Genomic DNA, 19,504 nt, shown 5'->3' with positions numbered 1-19,504 from the left:
GTTTAAGTACGGCAAGGGACAGTTGAAAAACAAAGGAAAATTAAAATAGGCGACGCGATGAACGAGAACATGGATGCTTTTGGGGATGTTGGGTTGTGTTAACAAAATCATAAAAATAGAAATAATAACTCTACTAATAACAATATAACTGTGGCAACTGTCCCATGACAAAGTTGTTCTTTGGTGTCATCTCAAGTCTTCTTTGAGGAGTAGTGTGCGACGGACAGAACCTGACGTTTGGCAGGAGTTTCTACTCCTCAGATCTAAATCTGATGTGAAGGCCGAAGAACCTGCGAGTGACTCGGATTGACTGTGACGCCGGTGTGTTCCAGGGGAGGATTCCTGCACGCTCGTGGTTACGACCCGGTTCTGGCCGTTCTGCTGTTCGCCGGCGCTCTGGCTCTTCACTCTCGACAACTGGACCTGAAGCTGCGACTGGACTACCTGTGGGCCACTCAGGTGGGTCAGACAGACTGAGCCAGTGCAGAGAACCGGTCGCTCTGGGAACTGGACAGTGGGCTCTTTGATGCCATGTTAAACTATATGGCCCTCATAGTTACAACTTACTCACTGCTTCAAATTGGGTCCTGAACAAGCAGGATGAATCAGATGCTTCAGTCAGGTGAGTTGATCGAAGAGTGTCCACCAGAGGGCGCTCTGACACAGGGAAAACCTCCGAAATGCTTACTGAACTTCCACGTTGGCTCATTCACGTTATTGGAATGAACGTCCCGCTGACGCTGACGAAAGAGATCAATAATATTTGACTGCAAGTTTCAGAATCAACACCTGATTTCCATGCTGAGAACATGCAAAGGAAATAAATAATTTAATGAATTAATAAAACTGATACCAGTGTGGCTTCGTGAAATAGAAATGTATATTAAAAAAAAGTAAAAATGATTTATTAAGAAGAAAGTTTTGTTCACCATTAATATCTGTGTATATAATATACTAAACAAAAACAGCGAGGTTGAACTCGGCACATTTCTTTTCGTTTTGAACGTGCGGCAGCCGCCCTCTAGTGGAGAGTTACAGTGTTACACGCCTACAGAGTGAAAAGTCAGTGACAGCTGTGCTTCCCTGTCCCTGCGTCTCCAGGCGGAGGAGGAGAGAGACGACATGGAGAAGGTCAAACTGGACAACAAGAGGATTCTCTTCAACCTCCTGCCGGCTCACGTGGCTCAACACTTCCTGATGTCCAACCCCAGAAACATGGTGAGCAGCAGCAGCAGCAGCAGCAGCGGATCGGAGCTGGCCGCTTCCCCGTCTGGGTTGCCTGTGCCAGTGTGTTTCAACAGTGTTTGTTGGGGATTCTGGGGGTGGCGACTCCGGACTGGGACCGTTAGCGTGTCTCTACTCTGACGGGGGAAACGTCTCGTTGATCTCCGGCCCTCACAATGTGCCGTCTCCCCAGGACCTGTACTACCAGTCCTACTCTCAGGTGGGAGTTCTGTTCGCCTCCATCGCCAACTTCAACGACTTCTACATCGAGCTGGACGGGAACAACATGGGGGTCGAGTGTCTGCGGCTGCTCAACGAGATCATCGCCGACTTCGATGAGGTCTGCGGTGAATCCGCGTCAGACAGTTGCACGTCCCGTGGTGTCCCTCTCTAATCTTGACTCCGCCCACAGCTGATGGACAAGGACTGCTACCGGGACATCGAGAAGATCAAGACCATCGGCAGCACCTACATGGCAGCGGTGGGTCTGGTTCCCACCACGGCCTCAAAGGTACACAGCACTGCTGTCTGCACAGCCCAGGACACCTCACTTCAACTCACCTCGCCTGCGTGTGTGTGACTCTCAGGAGAAGAAGTCCATCACGTCACACCTGTGCACCGTCTCAGATTTTGCCATCGAGATGTTTGACGTTCTCGACGCCATCAACTACCAGTCATACAACGACTTTGTCCTGAGAGTCGGTGAGCTACGACACCAACACGACAATATATGGTTTCACTTCCTGTGCACGAGCATTCCACCACGGTCATGTACTGCCGTGCAGCGAGGTCCCACTCAGTCTGACTTAGCAGCGGCGGATCTGGTGGTCAGCCATGTTTGTTTGCGTTCAACTGATGCCGCACTAGTCATGTCCGATTTTTACTTCCGTAAATGATGGGAATTTGGGCACTTAGGAGTCAGAATCCTTCACGTCCGAGTCGCGGTCCTTGCGGCAAGATTTGTGGGCAAATGTGAGCGTTTGGCGTCGCACATGACTTCACTTCAAAAAGGAGGCAGGTACTATGGTGCCGCAAATGCCGCGTAGAGGGGCGGGGCGAGAGGAGATCGGTGGAACTGTTCCGTACACAAATGTGCAATATTTAGCAGTACACTTATGAGTTCCCTGCAGTACACTACAACATGTGAGCAGGCAAACATACCTGTACATGTCACCTTGCTATCACATGCAGCCAAAGTCAAACATGTATTTATACACAGCAACACAACACAGCACCGGATAAGTCCACACACCCTCACACAATAACAGTTCAAATAAACTGGTGGAGGGACACAGATACACTGACATTCCAATGAACACACAAACATCACCACACACACACAGATATAAATACACAGGCGTCTATTTAAACGCTTGCTGACCGCCTGACCCGGCGCTGTGGGAGCGGGTCGCTCTCGCACTGGTCAGTCTGGCAGCAGGAAGCGCGTCACGCAGACTTCTGGTCTCTATTGTGTTGCATCCTGCGTTTGATGACAAAGTCTCACTGCACCATCCTGTCCGAGAAACCAAACACAAATATGTGGCGCTCGTCTGATGTCCAGGAACAAGGTGTGCGACTTTGGAGCGGTCAGGTGTGTCCATCACTGATTCGGTCCTCTGAGGAACTCTTCAAAAGTCTCTCCAACACACACTAATGGACGCACAATTCACGCACGTTGGTGCACAGTGTTTTGCAGTACTACTGCTTTCAAGAACTCACACAGTCCATATTTTCTGACACACATGCACCCACCAAATAAAAAAATAAAAAAAGATTTTTTATTGACTCAAACATCTCACACAGATAAACACACACACCGCTAACGTTGGCTAAAAGGCAGTTCGGTGTCCACCTGTGTGAAGGTATCAACGTGGGTCCTGTGGTAGCCGGGGTCATCGGAGCCAGGCGACCTCAGTACGACATCTGGGGGAACACGGTGAACGTAGCCAGCCGGATGGACAGCACGGGCGTGCAGGGAAAGATCCAGGTAGAGAACCACTTCTACTTCTGTTTATCGACACTTCAGCAAAAACGGGCTATAGATGTGGGTGTGGTCAGTGGTGATGCCTTCATGTGCGGTCAGAAATGTAGGACATTTCATTGTCAAATCACCATTCAATGCTGCGATTTTCAGGTTTAGCCGATACGCATGAGGTGGGCAGAGCGGCGCCCCCTAGTGGCGGTCTGTGTAGCGATGGCATACTGGCCAGACACAGGCGTTAAAACGTCCTCCCTTTCCGTCGCAGGTCACCGAGGACGTCCACCGCCTCATCGTCGACTCCTATAACTTTGTGTGCCGCGGTCAGGTGAGCGTCAAGGGCAAAGGTCAGATGCTCACTTACTTCCTGGAGGGGCGGCGACAAGGCAGCCAGCCCGCTCCGTCTCAGCAGAAGCGCCGCTCCAGCGCTTTCACGCATGGCAGCGTGTGCACCAGATTAAGCCCGGCTCGCACAGTGACCACCTATGCCTCCATTCGGACCCCAAGTCCGGGCTCGGTGAAGCCCACCACGTCCACCAGCACCAGCAGGTACCTGCCCTCCATCCCTGCAGACATCGTGTGAAGGAACTCTTGAAAGTGTTTTTCTGTGGTTCTTCTGAAGCCCATGTGGCACTGCGACCGGGAGTCAGGACTCCGGCTCGGGGTCTGCTTCAGACTCGACATGCCCGCAGGAGGCTGGACACTCCAGCCTGGGTGCTCTGGATCTGAATCAAGGCCAAGGATCCTGCAAGGGTTTCCCAAAAATCAACGCACAATTGAAGAGTGTAGCACAAACAACGCAAAATCCAGAAAATTCCTTTAACAAGCTTCTGCTCGCCCCTTTCTCTCAAACCAAATCAGTGCTGTTGCCTTAGCGACCACGACTCAGCGTCTCCCGATCTTTCTTTGTTGCCTTTTATTGATTTGTCGGCGAGTGACCTGCAGGGGGCGTCGCTGTGCTCTCTTTCCTCGCTGAACTGGCAGTTTTGTTTTCCGGTCGCCAAACTTCAGCAGGGCGTTGCCTCGAGGGCCCCGGGCAGACCTGGGCCCACAGGTGATGCGTTTACGTGCATGTTGACGATGCCGCTGCTGCGTTTCCTGTCTGTCCTCCGTGTGGCGCTCGACTTCCAGAATCTTCCTCATGTAGCAATAACGTCTCCTCGTTACGACCTCCTGCATGCTGTAGCCGGCCTCCTTTCCGATGTAGCCGTTAGCATTGTTAGCCTCACTTGTCCTTGGAAACCGACGCATGACTTGAGAACAAAACTATTTTCGGTATCGTGTGGCTCCCTGCGGAGTTTAACTTGAAGATTTTGTGCGTGCGTGCGTGAACTCTTTTATATATCGTTCAAATATTACGTTTACTATTTTTCTGAAGCTGCTTTTACGAAGAAAATATATTTGAGTGTTTTCACACGGACGGTTTATTGATTTATTCGGATTTGTCCTCCCAGCATGCACTGCTCTTGCACGCATGCTTCGGCCCGATCAGCGGATGCACGGGGTTTTGACGTCATGCATGCCAGAAACGTAGCGGTCCTCTTGAATGTACGGTGCTTCTTTTTCTATCTCTTGATATTTTACTTTTCTGACGCGTGTCTTCTGGTCCAGGACTTTTCAGGACGGTCGGTCTTCAGGTTCTCCTGCTCGCTTATTTTGAACGTGCCAACCTATTCTCATAAACATATCAAAGTATTTCGGTGTTGGACTGTAGCACAACTGGGTGTTCGGCTACGGATTTTATTGTGATTTCTGTTGAATGCCTGAATCATTTCTCTTCCTGTGAGCAGTTTTGGAAGTATGGCTGCACAATTGACGGAAAACTGCGATTCCGACGTGTCGTACAATATGTATTACGACACTCCATGAGACGTTAATCGTGAAGTTACTGCTGTTTTTCGCTGAGCAAAAGGAAACACCCATATACACTCATCCAGTCCGAACGTAGCCTCTTCCCAAAGGTAGGAGCTATTTTACTTCCCAAAACCTCTTGTGGAACTGAATCCTTTCAGTGCAGGTTCAGACTTCTGCAGCGAGAAACTGGTACTTGTTCTATTTAGTTCTCTTTGGCCCTGGATCTAATACTGCTTTTCATTTACCTCGGAAGACGGAAGACTGAGCTGGGAAAACCGTCACATCCGAGTTCAGTGTGTTCCAGTTATCGAGGTCGCAAAAGAAGATGGCGACGACATCCACGGAATATATTCTCATGTGTGCGTTGTCTGAATACAAGCAACCATTCTGTTTCCGACAAAACCCACAGCATGAAGAGGAAATACAAAATTCCGGATTGTGTTGTTCATTTATTCCTAACTTCCACATCCTGTTTGCATTCGGGGAAGCCATCTTGGATTGTGTCCTCGGTGTGGTGAGAATTCTCCCATTGTCCAACTGGGACTCAATATGGGGTGACTCATCTCGGGGGCACAGCTGTGAATTTCCCGAAGGCAACTGATGTGCAGCATAAAGAAAGGCTGAGGATCCTGAAACCTAGTCCAGGCTCAAATGAGAACTAAAGAGTGTAGCACAAGCATTTTAATAAACTTCTGCTCACCTGTTTCCCGAAAAGAAATCTTCCTTTTTACTTCAGTCATGTAAACAGCACCTCTTGCTGGTCTATATTTTCATGACCTCAACGTTAGAGATGAGTTGACACCCGAAAACAACCTTTTGCCATCAGGATTTTTGGGTAACATCTACATTTGGAGGAGGAGCCTCAAATGGTGAGGGAGGACGCTCATATTGCCAATTGTTTTGTTTAGTTTTTTGTTGTTTTTTTCCCAGATATTGTGCAGCCATACGTGTAACTTAAGTCTTAATGTTTGGAGCTCAGTCTGAAACACTTGATATATGTTTTCTTTGGTGGAACGTGGACAGATTTGATGCTGTACGACATTTTTTTTCCTGTAAATTGGATATTTTCATACTGTGCGATACGGGTTCTGATTGTGATTACTACTGGTTTTTCAGAGAGATCTAACTTATCGCTGATATTGTCTTGTTTGTACTTATCCAGATGTTTTTGGGTTTGTTTGTTTTTTTTTGTGAATGTACATTTGTTAAAGACTATTTTCTACTGAGTGTTTGCACTGACGTTGGCGAGGTAATAAAGGGGCGTGGCTCCGGGAGAAAGTAGTCCACGTGCTGCTACTCACAAACACCCGGCTTAAATAACAAAGAGGTGAACGTGGTGAATGTTGCGTAAGAGCCGAGCGGTGAAAACACATGATGTAAGATGTTTGGGTCAAAGTCCGGCGCAGATGTTGTGATCTTGGACGTCAGAGAGAGAAATACGGGGTGAATTATGGGCTCCATATGTGTGCTAAAGTGGTGAAACGACATTTCGGAAAAAAATAGATAAAAACAGTCACACAGTTCTGACGCACAGCCTGCTGGTACACCCACACGTACATCTTCATTTATGTTCAACAAAACGTTAAACAATGATACGTTTGGACAGATTAACTTGACTTGTTTAAAATGAAGGTTCAACGCCTGGTCTGGAGTCAGATTAGGTGGTGGTCTTGTCTGTATCCCGAGATGACGGACTGGATCTCCACCAGTCTCTCTGGACTGAGGCTGAATTGAGAAAGTGGAGCGCTCCCTGCTGTAGCTTGCGTTGGTAGTTCTCAGTGTCCTGGAACTTTATTCCAGAACACTGAGTCACTCCAGACTTCCGTCACGCTCCACTCGCTGTACAAACAAACACTTGTGTCTTCTTTCGATCATTCATGATTCAGACAGCCATTGGTTAATGAGCCACCTTCAGAGCGCCACCTGCTGGAAGCCATCAATCACCTGGGGAGAGTTTACCGGCTTGTGTTTAAACCTGCTGAGTCAGCAGCGATGACGCTCAGCGGGACACTCAACAAGGTCAATGGCACTTAAACCCTCCGCCTCCCCCCCCCACCCGGCCCACTCACCCCTTAACCCGGTGTCATAACAAGAGTTACTGTAAACGCTGTGACGCTGGAGCGGGGGAGGAGGGGAAGGCGGGGGGTTAATCTTTGTTTTGATGAACTTTGCATTGAATCTTGAGTCCCAGAGAGTCGTTTACAACCACGTTCTCCGCAAACAAAAACTTCCGTCGCTCTTGGGTTTTCTGACAACTTCCTGTTCTGATAGTCGCATGTTTACGGGATGTTTGCAGGAATCAGCGTCATGTGAAGAGCTTCATTTGTGCTGCTCCCATTCTGATGGTGAAAAAAATAACTTCATCTAAAAGCAACACGTTGCTCCCACAAAGCAGGTTTATTGTTCCCTTTAGATGCCCATTGTGTCGTGCAATGTTGCAATCCTCGTGTGAAGAGAAGTTGAGGTGCGTCTTAGATGGCGCAAGAACAGTCTTTCTCTCGACCCTCACCTATGGTCATAAGCTGAAGGTCGTGACCGAAAGAACGAGATCCCGAGGACAAGAAATGACGGGTGGTAGGAACATCCCTTAGAGTTCTGTCACTCAGGAGAGACTCGGAGTAGAGCTGCTGCTTCTCAGTTGAGGTGGTTCGGGCAGCTCATGAGGTCGCCCCCTGGAGGCCTCCTTTTGGAGGTGTTTCAGGCACGGCCAGATGGCAGGAGACCGAGAGGTCGACCCAGGTTCAGGTGGAGGGATGAGACCTTGGGACCAGACGGACCTGGTGGATGTCGCCCAGGAGAAAGGCGTGTGGCGCGACCTTTTGAAGCTGCTGCCCCCACGACCCGGCAACACATAAGCTGATGAGGATGCGTCAGAGGACTAGTGAAGTGTCGCCACATCCAGATTGACTCGACTCTCCAGGTAATTTGTACCAACACAGGAAGAAAGACTGGACATGTTTTTCACCTTCTGTTCGAGTCCAGGTCCTTAACTTCGTCTCTTCCGTCCTGTGCGGCATTTCAGGGCGTGATTGGCACCAAACAAGCATGTGGACCTGCAGCTCAACATCAAACCCAAATTACGTCGACGTCAAGTAGGTGGGAACAAACCAGGATCAAGGCCGCGGTCGATCCCGGGCGTCGACAAAGGTCATGTGATGCTTAACAACAGAAGGATGTGTGAGTGGCAGAGGGCAACGCCACGTGGCACTTTGACGTCACTTTCCAAATCCAAAGGCTGCAGGGATTTTTAGAGCGTCGACTCGGGATCGTAAACCATACGTTTTAGATGTTTGCTGGCGGACGGACTCGCCTCACGTGTCTCGCGTGTGAACTGGTTTGACCCCTCAGAGGTCGCCCAGCACCCGCCTGTGACTCGCTCAAGCCAATGACTTCCCTGGGAACCACTTCATGAGGACGACTCAGTCGTTTACGTTTTTTTGAATGTTCTTTCAGGTCACGGCCGTGAAGACTCGTGGCTCAATTCAACCATGATAGGAGAAGTGCAAATGGAAAAATTTCAAGTATGAAATGGAAGTACAGTTCATTGATAACTTTATTTTCAAAGAGTCACTTCCACCGTGGTCTTGTTTGTTTACATCCTGGTTGTGTCCCACCAGACACGAATAAAGTTTCAGAGTTCAAAGTGGAGCTTTCATCAACAACAACACGAAGCGGCTTCTGTGATTAGCCGCTGAACAACAACATCCTCCCTGCGATCATGAGTCTGTTGTTCAGCCGCCGAATCTCACTCTGGGTCAACGACCTGCGTGTTGTGTAAGACAGCGACCAACGCGCTCCCTCCTCCACGCTGATGGAATGTGACGCCACGAGAGAAAACACCGAGAACATAATAAGTCGCGGCGGTGTGGCGTGGTGATCCGCTGACCCACAGTGGAGACCTTACATTCTGTTTATCAACAGAAGGGTTTGTTTGCTGCTCCGCATAGGAAAGTCCTCAGACTTCTCAGAAGACTTCAACTTCACCGAATATTTTCAGTCATGTTCAAAGCTGTCCCTTAAATTTACTTGATTTTTTTTTTAAATTCAAAGCCAAAATTACTCATCCAGCGCCAACCTGATGGTCGCGGCGGCAGCACTCTAAGAAAAGCAGGCCAGATGTCCATGGCTCTGGACACCTTCTCCAGCTCTTCGGGGAGCACCAAGGTCTAATGAGAGATAACCTCTCCAGCATGTCTGCCCACCTCCTGCTGAGAAAACTCACACTCACAATATTGGACTCTACCTTCAGCCAGCCTAGAGAAGGAAGCCACCCTGAACCATGGTCTCAGATTCTGACCTTAGCTGGCGCCCTGGTTTGTTGCCTTGTTAGTACTAATACCAGTAGTATTAGTAACATTTATCATCCTCCGATATGAAATAAAAAGAAAACAATAATAATAATAACATTATTATTATTATTATTATTATTATTATTATTATTATTATTATTATTATTATTATTATTATTATTATTATTGTTATTATTATTATAGCATCTGAGGACAAGAGTTTAGCAGTACTACTGCTAATTTTCCTTTTATAGTTTTTAGAATTCATAGTTGGAAAGTCAGAAGTTAATCTGTATAATATGGTACAGAAGAAAAAATATCTTTAAAATACAAATAATAAAAAATTATTTAACCGAATTCGAGTAAATTGTAAAAAATAAATTGTAAAAATAAATAAAAATAAATAAAAAATAATTTTTTGTGCACTCCATATGAATTGAAAATGGGTGATTTTTGTTGACTTGAGAGTGAACATGTCTGGCAACAAACCATTGCGTTAATGGACATCATCGTCCACATGCTTTCGTGTTGCACACCAACGTGACATAGATTCATATTGAATCGTGACTCCTTCAGGAGCGCCACCCCTTGGCTGAACATTTACCCCTTCTACAGCACCCGCTGCATGCCACATGCCAGGCAGACGACTGACTTGCCGAGTCACTCTTGGACATGGCATCGTGAGCCAGCGTGTGCCGCGTGTGCCGCGTGTCTTTGATTCATTTGCCGTAGTCCATCAGCCATTGACTAGGCACGAGTCAAACAGAGTGACTCCCACTGACTCAGATCTGCAGTGGAACTTTGGGCCCCAAAACAGTCAACAGGTGCTCAGATTGCAAATAAATAAATATAGTGTCTTGCCTTTCCGGCGCCAGCGGGATGAAAAACAAAGCTGTTTTCCTGCTGCAGCTGACCTACTGTAAGTGATAGAATTGTGAGTTTGTGTTTGATCTGGATGTTCTGGACAAACTGTTCCAAGAAGTCCTCACGCTCCGTTCTGAGGGGAGGAGAAAGAGAGGGGGCTTGTTGTTACTGTCGGTTTTGGACGGAGAGGACGTGATGAAATCCCATTCCAGACGACTTTGCCAAGTCGGGTCCTCTGGCTGCCACTTCCTTATGCTTCTCATTAGCCGAGCGAAACTGCAGAGAACCCAGCGCCAGAGAGGAGGAAGCTGCGAACAATAGCTGCTGGCACATGGGAGCCGGGACTTCCTGGGTTTCCCACACAAACACGTGTGAAGCATCCTGCAGCAGGACGCCGACGTCCAACCACCAAAATCCATTTCCTCCTTTTCACAGCAGCGTCAAAGCTCCGATCCCAGGAGCGCTCGGCCAGGAATGACCTCGGCTCAGTCTCAGTGTTTTTCCTCTCAGGGCTCCGTTACCTTTCCCTTGAATGAGACATGGATTATCCGATTATGGGATTCGAATGAGAAGGGGAAAAAGAACAACTTTGACTGGGATTAGTGCAAGCATGTCTCTTCACATTGCATTCCTCCCTGATGATCCTGCAGGAGGTTCTGCCACGCACCAGCTGGGCGCAATGGTTGTCCCCAGATCCAGCAAGTGTCCCAGACCTGAGCTGGGTGACTGCAGCCTCTCTTTAACCTGAACCAGGCCACAGTTCATCTCTGCTTTAGCCTCGAAAACCACCCAGTCTTCACCTGGCACCAGTTCTTCAACAATGGACACTGACTTGGAGGCCACACAGGCTCCACCTCGTCCAACCCAAACCGCTGCCTTGATTCACACTCAAACTATTTTTGACACCCAGAGTCCTGTAGTGGTGTCACATGTGTGGGACGGCGGCCGTGAGCCCACCTGGACCAGACCCACTTGTGTCTGACCTGCAGTTTGAGCTGAATCTGTTGCATTGCAACTTGTCACGACAACTCTGTCTAATACTGCTACTGCTACTCCCCCTAAAGCCACCAGCAAGCCACTACTCATACTTCTGCCACCTCAGATACTTTTTCTACAACTACTACCGCTGCTGCTTGTACTCTTGTCGCTGCTTTTCCAGCTGCATCCGCCACCAAAAAAGTGGCTACTATCACCGTTGAAGAAGTTATACTACTCTGTTGCTGTTCCCACTCCTACAAATACTGTGACTATGACTACTACTCATACTTCTACTACTACTAAAGCAGCTGCTTCTGGTGCTTCTACTACTAGAAAACTACAAATACCATGACAAACCCTAAATACAGTACTTGTAGCATCACTGCTATTTTTGTGTAGCTTATATTTTTATTGTCTTCTGAAGAACAATGATAAATACTGTCTTGTGGTTTAAAACAAATCTTATGTTTCCCAATGATGCAAGATTTAATGTGATGTCTTCTGTCGATATCACTTCCCACTGACATGCTGACATGTTGTTATACCACCATTGTTATGTGTTTCTTTGGAACAGCTTGACTCGATGGTCAGAAACTGGTGCGAATGAATCCAAGTCATGGCTTGATGCTGCCAGTTTGATCTGCTACAGGGAGCCCTCTGGTGGACACCGATGTCATCACATATATAAAACAAAACACAATGCTTGTGTCTCTCAAGTGGAGAATACGAATACCTGAGCATTTGTGTCTCAAGTTATTGACTCCTGTATAGGACCCAGGAGAACCTCAGGCTGGGGTTTGAGCACTCGCACAGGTGTGCATTCTTTCTGCGGGCGTGACGCCAAACATCCATGTCTGTCCTGATGGATCCTCTTCTGACACCTAGCACATGTGTGTGCGCGTGCACCTTGTTTAGCTACCATTGTGGGGACCAATTCTTGGACACACACCTCCTTGTGGAGCCATTTTTAAGTCTCAATTTGTGGATTAAAACTTCAAAATAACTGGATCTATATAACTGGGTTTCAGTTTGGTTTAGAGTCCAGGTTAAGTTATGTTTACGTGCGGGTGTTGTGTCTCTTTAAGAGGTGATCTAGCATTTGTACGTGTGTCAGAAAAAGGTGCGTTCCATTGTGTGTCTTTGAGCATGCGTGTGTGTGTGTGTGTGTGTGTGTGTGTGTTAAAAGTAAACATTCCAGGCCCATGCCAAGTGTGTTTGATCTTTGTCATGTGACATTTGAAAGAGCTGGTCTCGCACACACACTGAGGCCCCATGGCAGCCGTGCATTAGCTCAGTGTTTTGGGTCGGGCCCTCTGAAGCCGGGTCCCGCTGTGTGCATGTGTTTTCAGGAAAAGTAGGTTGGTTCCTGACCCGAGATGACTCCGACAGCCTCGGGTTCCAATGTTTGGAAGTGGTCCTGGAAGTTTCCAGGGCGACCCATCGACATCTCCGTGTTCCAGGGTGGCGCCCCAGAATCGATAATAAAAGATCTCCTCTCGTGTCTGCAGGCGACGTCCTGCGATGCCAGTTCACCCGAGGACGCCAGAACACACCTAGCAACCAGATGCTCCGGGATCAAACGCTGGAGGACTGAATCAGAGCCTTCTCAAATGACTGACATGAAATCCAGATGTGAATTTGCGTTTAAACCGCCTGGAGTGACGGAGACTTCAGCACTCAGTTTCTCAAACAGAACTTGGCTTGACTCACTGGAGCTTCCATTCCACACATGCACAAGGTTGCAGGTTTCATTCCCGGTCAGGCCACAGATGAAAACCCTTGGGCAAGATCCCGCCCCCACAACTGAGTGGGCTCCTGCTGGGACTGTAGGACGAAGCGGCTTCCCGTAAACCACAGCTGATATTAAACAAACATTTGGATTTCCTGTTGGACACAGTGTTTCTGGCGCTCGTGTCACATGTTTCATCGACGTCCTGGATCTGCTGCTCCCCATGAGAAACACAGGCCAGGTCACATGCGGGTGGTCGAGCCACCTGGAGATGAACAAGCACGGACTCATCGGGTGACTGTAGACTTTAATTGTGAGTCACAATTCCAGCGCTTCAAAGATTCCAGGAGAAACCAAACACCAAATGGGAAGGAACCCATCAGTGTCCACCAGAGGGCGACCTTGTGAGGACACAGCAACAAGAGGGAAACAAATGGGAAGCTTCTGAGAGATCAGTGTGGTGGAGCTCTAAAGGTGGTGCAACAGTTCATGATAACACAGCGGGGTTGTTCAGCCTGCAGCAGTAGAGGCGGGGCTACAATCCGGAGGATATTGCCTCAAAAAAAAATCGAATAAAATGATACAACTTCTGTGATTTTCAGTGACAGAAAAGCAAAGGAGGGAAAAATAAGCCTCATTCCTGAGGAAAACATAGATTTTAAAAAAATCCATGACTATAAGGCGGAGTTGAAGGAAAGCTGTGAGAGGGTGCAGGGTGACCGAGAGGGACCCAGAGAACTGGATTTGAAACTAAACTGCGGAGTCAAGCAGTGAAAGATGAAGTTGAAAATGACCACATGATCGGCTTCACGATACAAGTGAGGGGACAGCAGTACAGCGGATGCAGTTGAACGTGAGGACAAATGCACTGACTGAATTGAACCTTAAAAAATGGACCAGCAATAGAGTGAGCATTCCAGTTCCATGAGAGAGAAAAATAAATGATCAAAAAATAACAATAAAAAGTGAGTTCATTGAAAAAAGAAATGGGAGTTTCAAAGAGAAAAAAAAAACTTTGAATACTTTGAATAGAAAATCAACATTTCGGTGGGGAAATGGAAGAAATAAATAAGAAAAAATCATGTAATTTCGGAAAAAAAAGAGATTAATTGAAAATAGCAACGGGAGGGTAAAGGCATTGTTGTGACGGTCAACGTGAATGAAAAAAGCAGAAACCGAAAAATTAAATAATCACAAAAAAATAAAATAACTCAGATGGGCATAATAAAACTATATAGGAAAAACGCCTGAGCAGTAAAAAAAAAATGAAAGTTGGAATTAAAAAAGAAGAAATAATTAATATAGAAATATTTCAATACATTTTGTGGGGAAAAACAAGCAAGCAAAACAATGAAGTGGTCTAAAAATAGAAAAGTCAAATCTTTTTGACGGGAAGAAGAAGAAAACTCGAATCCCGAGTTGCCCAAATGTGAGCACTCGGCTGATGCAACAACACAGGCCTCAAGAAACTGGACGTTTAAACTCAGAGAGGGTCGCGTGACATGACGTCAGCCCGTGTAGTTTGGTGTCAAATCTCGTCTTTTTTTCAATCACGTGATGACGGCAGATGATGCAATCCCGCCAAGCCGTTGCGTGAGGCTTTTTTTTTTCCCGCTAAAACAGCGGATGACGTGACGTGGACCAGAGTGGGCTTCGTGGAGACCTGCTGCCCTGAGCGAGCGCGTGAGCCGTGGGGGCAGCAGAGGGAAGAGGTGGCGACGTGTCCGAGCGCATGTCAGTGGCGGGCCTCCATGATGTCGAGGAACCGGTCATTACGCCTCCGGGACTCGACCCAGAAGCGGAGGTCCCGGGGTCGCATGACGACACCCCACTCCACCCCCCAACCCTCATTTGCGATGCTATTTCTGACCGCCCCCCCCACCACAGCCTTTTCACTGACCAAATTAGAGCTGCACTCTCGGGGGCGCGCACCGCGAGCGCGCAGCGATGGGTTTGTCCTAATGAGAGGTAATTAACTTCTGCAGTGAAGAAAGTTTTTGTGTGCGCAGAGGAGGAGGAGGAGGCGGAGGGAGGGGGGGGGGGGGTGTTGAGGGAGGAGAATGGCGGGGGGGGGGGTGTTGAGGGAGGGATTACTCCCTCGCATCCGGGGGAGGAAAGGGAGTCCTGCGTTGCAACATCAGCCGCTGGTGTCGTCACGGCGGTACGTGCGCACTGGCTGTTCCAAAATAAATATTGACGCGATTGTTGTATTGAAGTTGGGCCGAGCGGACCAATCGCAGCGCTCCGCCTCACTACACCTTCTCCTCTCAGGTCATTCATAACGCCGGCTATAAATGCGGCTGCGCGCCGACCGCACTTCAATATTTCTCTCCCAAAACCTCTCAGCTATGTTCGGATCCCACTTGGAAAGCTTGGTGCTGCTGCTGCTTGGCGCGCTCTCCCCCGGCTCGCTGGGCTCCCCGGTCCCGGGGCAGGAGCCGATCCGCTGCGCCCCGTGCACCCCGGAGAGATTGAGCCAGTGTCCGGCGGTGGAGCCCGGCTGCGCGGAGGTGCTGCGGGAGCCCGGTTGCAGATGCTGCCTCGCCTGCGCCCTGAGAGCCGGGGACCTGTGCGGGATCCACACGGCGCCGTGCGGCTCCGGACTGAGGTGCGCCCCGAGACCCGGCGACCCCCGGCCGCTGCACTCGCTCACTCGCGGACAAGGCGTGTGCGCCGAAGTCACCGAGCCCGAACCGACACCGGAACCTCAGACACAAGGTGAGGCGCCTCTTTATTCCTCCACGCAGCCACTGGTAACCACCCCTCCCCAACACTCACGACTCTTCCCTGCGCTCCAGACCTGGGGGAACCGGAGACGGAGAACACGGCGGTCATCTCGGACCCGGGGTTCGTTCACTTCCTCCCGGGCCACAACAGACCGTATGACCCGCGGGCCGCAGCGGACGCGCAAGAAAGCATGAAAGCCAAACTGAACGCGATCCACAAAAAGCTGGTGGAACAGGTGAGACTCGACCCTTCTCATTTCCATCTCCCAACAAGTTTTAAAACAAAGATGACCGGAGCCTGGGATTCGGTGTGCCACTAGGGAGCGATGTTGCGCTTCAACTGTGTTATTCAAATATAGAGTTTAACGTTTGCGCGAGTGGTATAACGGGCTGTAATCCCAAAATATGAGGATATTCGTGCAGAATAACTTGATATATAAAGAGGATTTGATGCGCATTGAAACGCGTCTCCATGACGCGAGTTTCTCTATTGGTGCACTGCAACAACGTGATTAAATATTCATGCATATATTTCACACATAACTATGTGAGAATCCAACTCTTAAAATGAGAGCAACAGAGAGAACCTTGCAAGGGGATCGAGGGGTCATTTTTAGGGGCCAAATGAGACGCTTCATCCTGTACAGGGATGATGCAATGTTGAAAGATGCACTAAGTACAATGCTGGGAAAATACAAGCAAAACATACAGTAAAATTTATTTCTGGAACTGTTTTTAGAAAGCGATTTTGCTCGTGTAAGATTTAGTGTTACAATGTGCGACTTGAAAAGAAAGTGTAAATATAGCTTTAATATAAGGTAGGGATATTGACGGACTCAGCACTGTTGTAGGGGCCGAAGCCTATACAGAGAACCCACAAATGATATGTTTAAAACATTCAAAACAAACAAAAATCAAGGTAAATATAAATATTAACATCTAGAAAATCCATGTTACTTGTCATATGAGCAGACAGGGCCGTCCAAAGGCTGCCTGTGGCCCCGGGCTGCTCTGAGACTCTTGAATGTGAATGAATAAGACCTGGCACTGCATATTCTTTAGGGAATCATTTGTTTCATTTGTGGTCCACTCTGAGCCACACTGATGAGCCATGGTGTTCCTCCTCAGGGTCCCTGTCACGTCGAGCTTCAGCGAGCACTGGAGAGGATCGGCCTGTCCCAACAGAAACTGGGGGACAAGTTGACCCGGTTCTACCTCCCCAACTGCGACAAGCACGGACTCTACAAACCCAAGCAGGTCGGTTCCTCACGCGGTGATGTCAGAGCTGAAAAATGAGTCGTGCCTGCGGGGCGACTCGGGTGACGTCGCCCGCCGTGACGGGGCACGTCGGAGCAGGAAAGCTAACTGTTGCCTCTGACTCTCCACAGTGTGAGTCCTCGCTGGACGGACAGAGGGGTCGGTGCTGGTGCGTCCACTCCTGGAACGGCAAGAGGATGTTGGGTTCCACCGACCTGGCACCCGAAGAAGAGTGTCCTTAGAGACCAGAAGAAGAAGTTGTGTGTTTATTTATTGTCCATGGTGGTGTCTGATTCAGGTACACTGTCGTCGTGGGACTGCAGGTCCGACTCCTCAAACTCCCGTCCCAAAGAGAGAGAAATTTATTTTTGTTTTGAATGCATTCACTTCGACTCTTCAGCCTTATTTATTCCAACGACTTTATGTAATTATTTTATTTATATCAGTTGTGTTGTTTATGTTTTTATTATTGTTGTTTTTATGCCTTGCGATTTCTTTAAATGTACTTCGGCGCGGACGAACTCCATCGTCGGGGCCGCTCGGTTTGTGAGAGCCGGGGAAAGCACTGAGTGTACAAATGTTTTCTCTTATTTTTTTTTTCTTTAAATATTTAATTTTTTTGATCTGCCGACCGCGTGACACATTGACCCGTGACGTCTGGACTCACTCTCAGAACTCATCCCCCATGATTCCATGGGGTTGCCGATCGCCTCTTAGACGGGTATTTGTACATCGACCTACCTCCGATATTTATCTGTCTGTTGTGCTTTGAGTTGTGAAAAAAAAAACAAACTCTGACCACATGACCACCACTGGGACCGGTCCGCTGGGCTCGGTTCTACAGAACATGCTGCTGTCGGAGAGAGCTCAATGTTCCAAACTGCTTGTATGTGCGCATGTGTGTACACTTTTGTAACTAAGATGTTATGTAAAGAAAGAAGTGATATATTTAATAAAAACATTAACCTCACGTGAATGAGATTTTTTTCCCTCAGTACAGTGCAGTGCTCCACGCGGGGGCGCCAGAGAGCACTCTACCGCCAAGTTCTTTGCGTAACAACCAACATTAAACTCAAAAGGTTGTTGTTTTAACACTCACAGATGCAAGTTACTGAAAGCTGTCACGTCATGTGAGCTTGACATTCATCATATTGAAATACATCACAGGCCAGAAAACTCGGTCGGATGTCCACTCCGGGTTCTCAGAACACATCAATGCGCTTGAAGAGAAAAGCTCCGATAGTCACCGGGTCTAAATTTGGTTATACCTTCTCGTATTTTTGTCCTTTCTTTGCTTAGTTGTACACAAGGCAGATATGCCCGCTGAGCAGTCAGCTGGTTTCCTGAATGGATGTAGACCTTTATATGAGCTACATACTCACATCGAGCGCCAAACCGTCTCCTGTAAATCTCAAGTATTTACACTGTCTTTTTTAGTTGTTTCCCGTGGAGCACTTTTTGCGTTCACTTTTGGCTAATGCCTGCATGTCTTATGCATGCGACTCTAGTGACTCAGCATTCGAAACAAGTCAACTCAAATGGCAGTTCACTTAAAGGAAACAAAAGTTTCTACATCCAGGTCACCACTTTTCTTTCCAGTTCCAGCATGTGGAATGAAGTGCAAGAAGTAAGGACACTTCCTCTGAAATGGAAGGGACTTGACTAAACTATGTCTGTCTCCACATTCCAGTTGTTCTTGCTCAGCCCACTCTCTGGTTGAGACAAGGGACTCGCGGAGAACACAGGGTCTTTATCTACGATAGGGGTGTCACGTTCCATTGAGAGGGGGGCGCCAGAGGCAAAGTCTTGGTCAAGCTAGATCGAAGGCCGAGCAGGTGCGGGGTCTTATGGTTTTGCCGTTTCGTTTCATCGAAGTTATTGATTTGCAACAAAATGACCCTCTTTGGTCAAGGTCCTCTTGAAGATGCCCTGTGAGGGCCTCTCTCAGGCTAAACTGGACCCCCCAGAGTTGGGCCACAAAACTGCATCCAAAGGGCCATGAATAGCCCACGTGTTTCAAGTTTGAGACCCCTGATCCACGAGCTTCCGTGACACCCGCGAGGCACTGCAGTGGCGTTTGAGCGAGGACTGATCTTTATCTATTGTAGCAGCAGTTTTCCTCCGACAACATGAAACCAGCACCCGGGTTCCTTTATCTTGACGCGCAGCAGTTCTGCTCTAACTTTAGCTTCATCACAAATCCGTTCTGCCTTTTGACCCGTTTCTGTTTGCCTTGGTCGGGCGACAGGAATCCGCTGCAGCCTCCGGTGCCCACTGCCAGCCTGCGCGGCACCACCAGGTTTATTTTTACACCTTTGCAAATTGAACCTTTGCTTCATCCGTATTGACACATTCCAGACGGCGAGCTGCCTGATTGCATCTCCACAGCGGCGGATTTGTGCTGCGGCCGCTTCAGGTGAAGTTTTCGCTTCTGCTGACGGAGTTTCTCCAAAATAAAAGACTGAATCTGATCTGAACAGCCGATAACTTCAACTCGGTTTTATTCTCTTTTTTTTCCCACAAGAAGAGCGCTCAGTCAGAAGTTGGAAACCGGATGGCAGGGAGTGCACGGAGAGACCGGTGGAATTTTTGCCCAAGTTTTGAG

At 48.3% G+C, this 19,504-nt stretch overlaps 2 protein-coding genes across 2 annotated transcripts in view; both read left to right on the top strand.

Moving 5' to 3' along the window:
* Nucleotides 1-6,328, top strand: part of LOC128767022 (adenylate cyclase type 1-like) — a 46,360-nt gene extending 40,032 nt beyond the window's left edge. Inside the window, exons 14-20 of the mRNA XM_053878703.1 lie at nt 333-459; nt 1,102-1,218; nt 1,418-1,564; nt 1,637-1,735; nt 1,812-1,926; nt 3,087-3,211; nt 3,471-6,328. Of these exons, the coding sequence (XP_053734678.1) occupies nt 333-459; nt 1,102-1,218; nt 1,418-1,564; nt 1,637-1,735; nt 1,812-1,926; nt 3,087-3,211; nt 3,471-3,785 (1,045 nt within the window). The 3' untranslated portion in view covers nt 3,786-6,328. The remainder of the gene's footprint in view (nt 1-332; nt 460-1,101; nt 1,219-1,417; nt 1,565-1,636; nt 1,736-1,811; nt 1,927-3,086; nt 3,212-3,470) is intronic.
* Nucleotides 6,329-15,191: 8,863 nt separating this feature from the next.
* LOC128762764 (insulin-like growth factor-binding protein 1) lies at nt 15,192-17,869 on the top strand. The gene is made up of 4 exons (XM_053871247.1): nt 15,192-15,634; nt 15,715-15,878; nt 16,771-16,899; nt 17,031-17,869. Exons 1-4 carry the CDS (start codon nt 15,211-15,213, stop codon nt 17,139-17,141), a joined length of 828 nt encoding a protein of 275 aa, XP_053727222.1. The 5' UTR covers nt 15,192-15,210; the 3' UTR covers nt 17,142-17,869.
* Nucleotides 17,870-19,504: the final 1,635 nt, after the last annotated feature.

This window comes from Synchiropus splendidus, chromosome 1 (genome assembly GCF_027744825.2).
Source record: "Synchiropus splendidus isolate RoL2022-P1 chromosome 1, RoL_Sspl_1.0, whole genome shotgun sequence".
Taxonomy (NCBI): Eukaryota; Metazoa; Chordata; class Actinopteri; order Syngnathiformes; family Callionymidae; genus Synchiropus; species Synchiropus splendidus.
The sequence above is the reverse complement of the archived record's forward strand: the minus strand, read 5'-3'. Positions and strand labels throughout refer to the sequence as shown.

Coding starts and splice junctions, on each gene's coding strand:
- LOC128762764 (XM_053871247.1), top strand. CDS start 15,211: ATGCGGCTGCGCGCCGACCGCACTTCAATATTTCTCTCCCAAAACCTC. Junction 15,879..16,770: donor ACAAAAAGCTGGTGGAACAG/GTGAGACTCGAC, acceptor GTTCCTCCTCAG/GGTCCCTGTCACGTCGAGCT. Junction 16,900..17,030: donor GACTCTACAAACCCAAGCAG/GTCGGTTCCTCA, acceptor GACTCTCCACAG/TGTGAGTCCTCGCTGGACGG.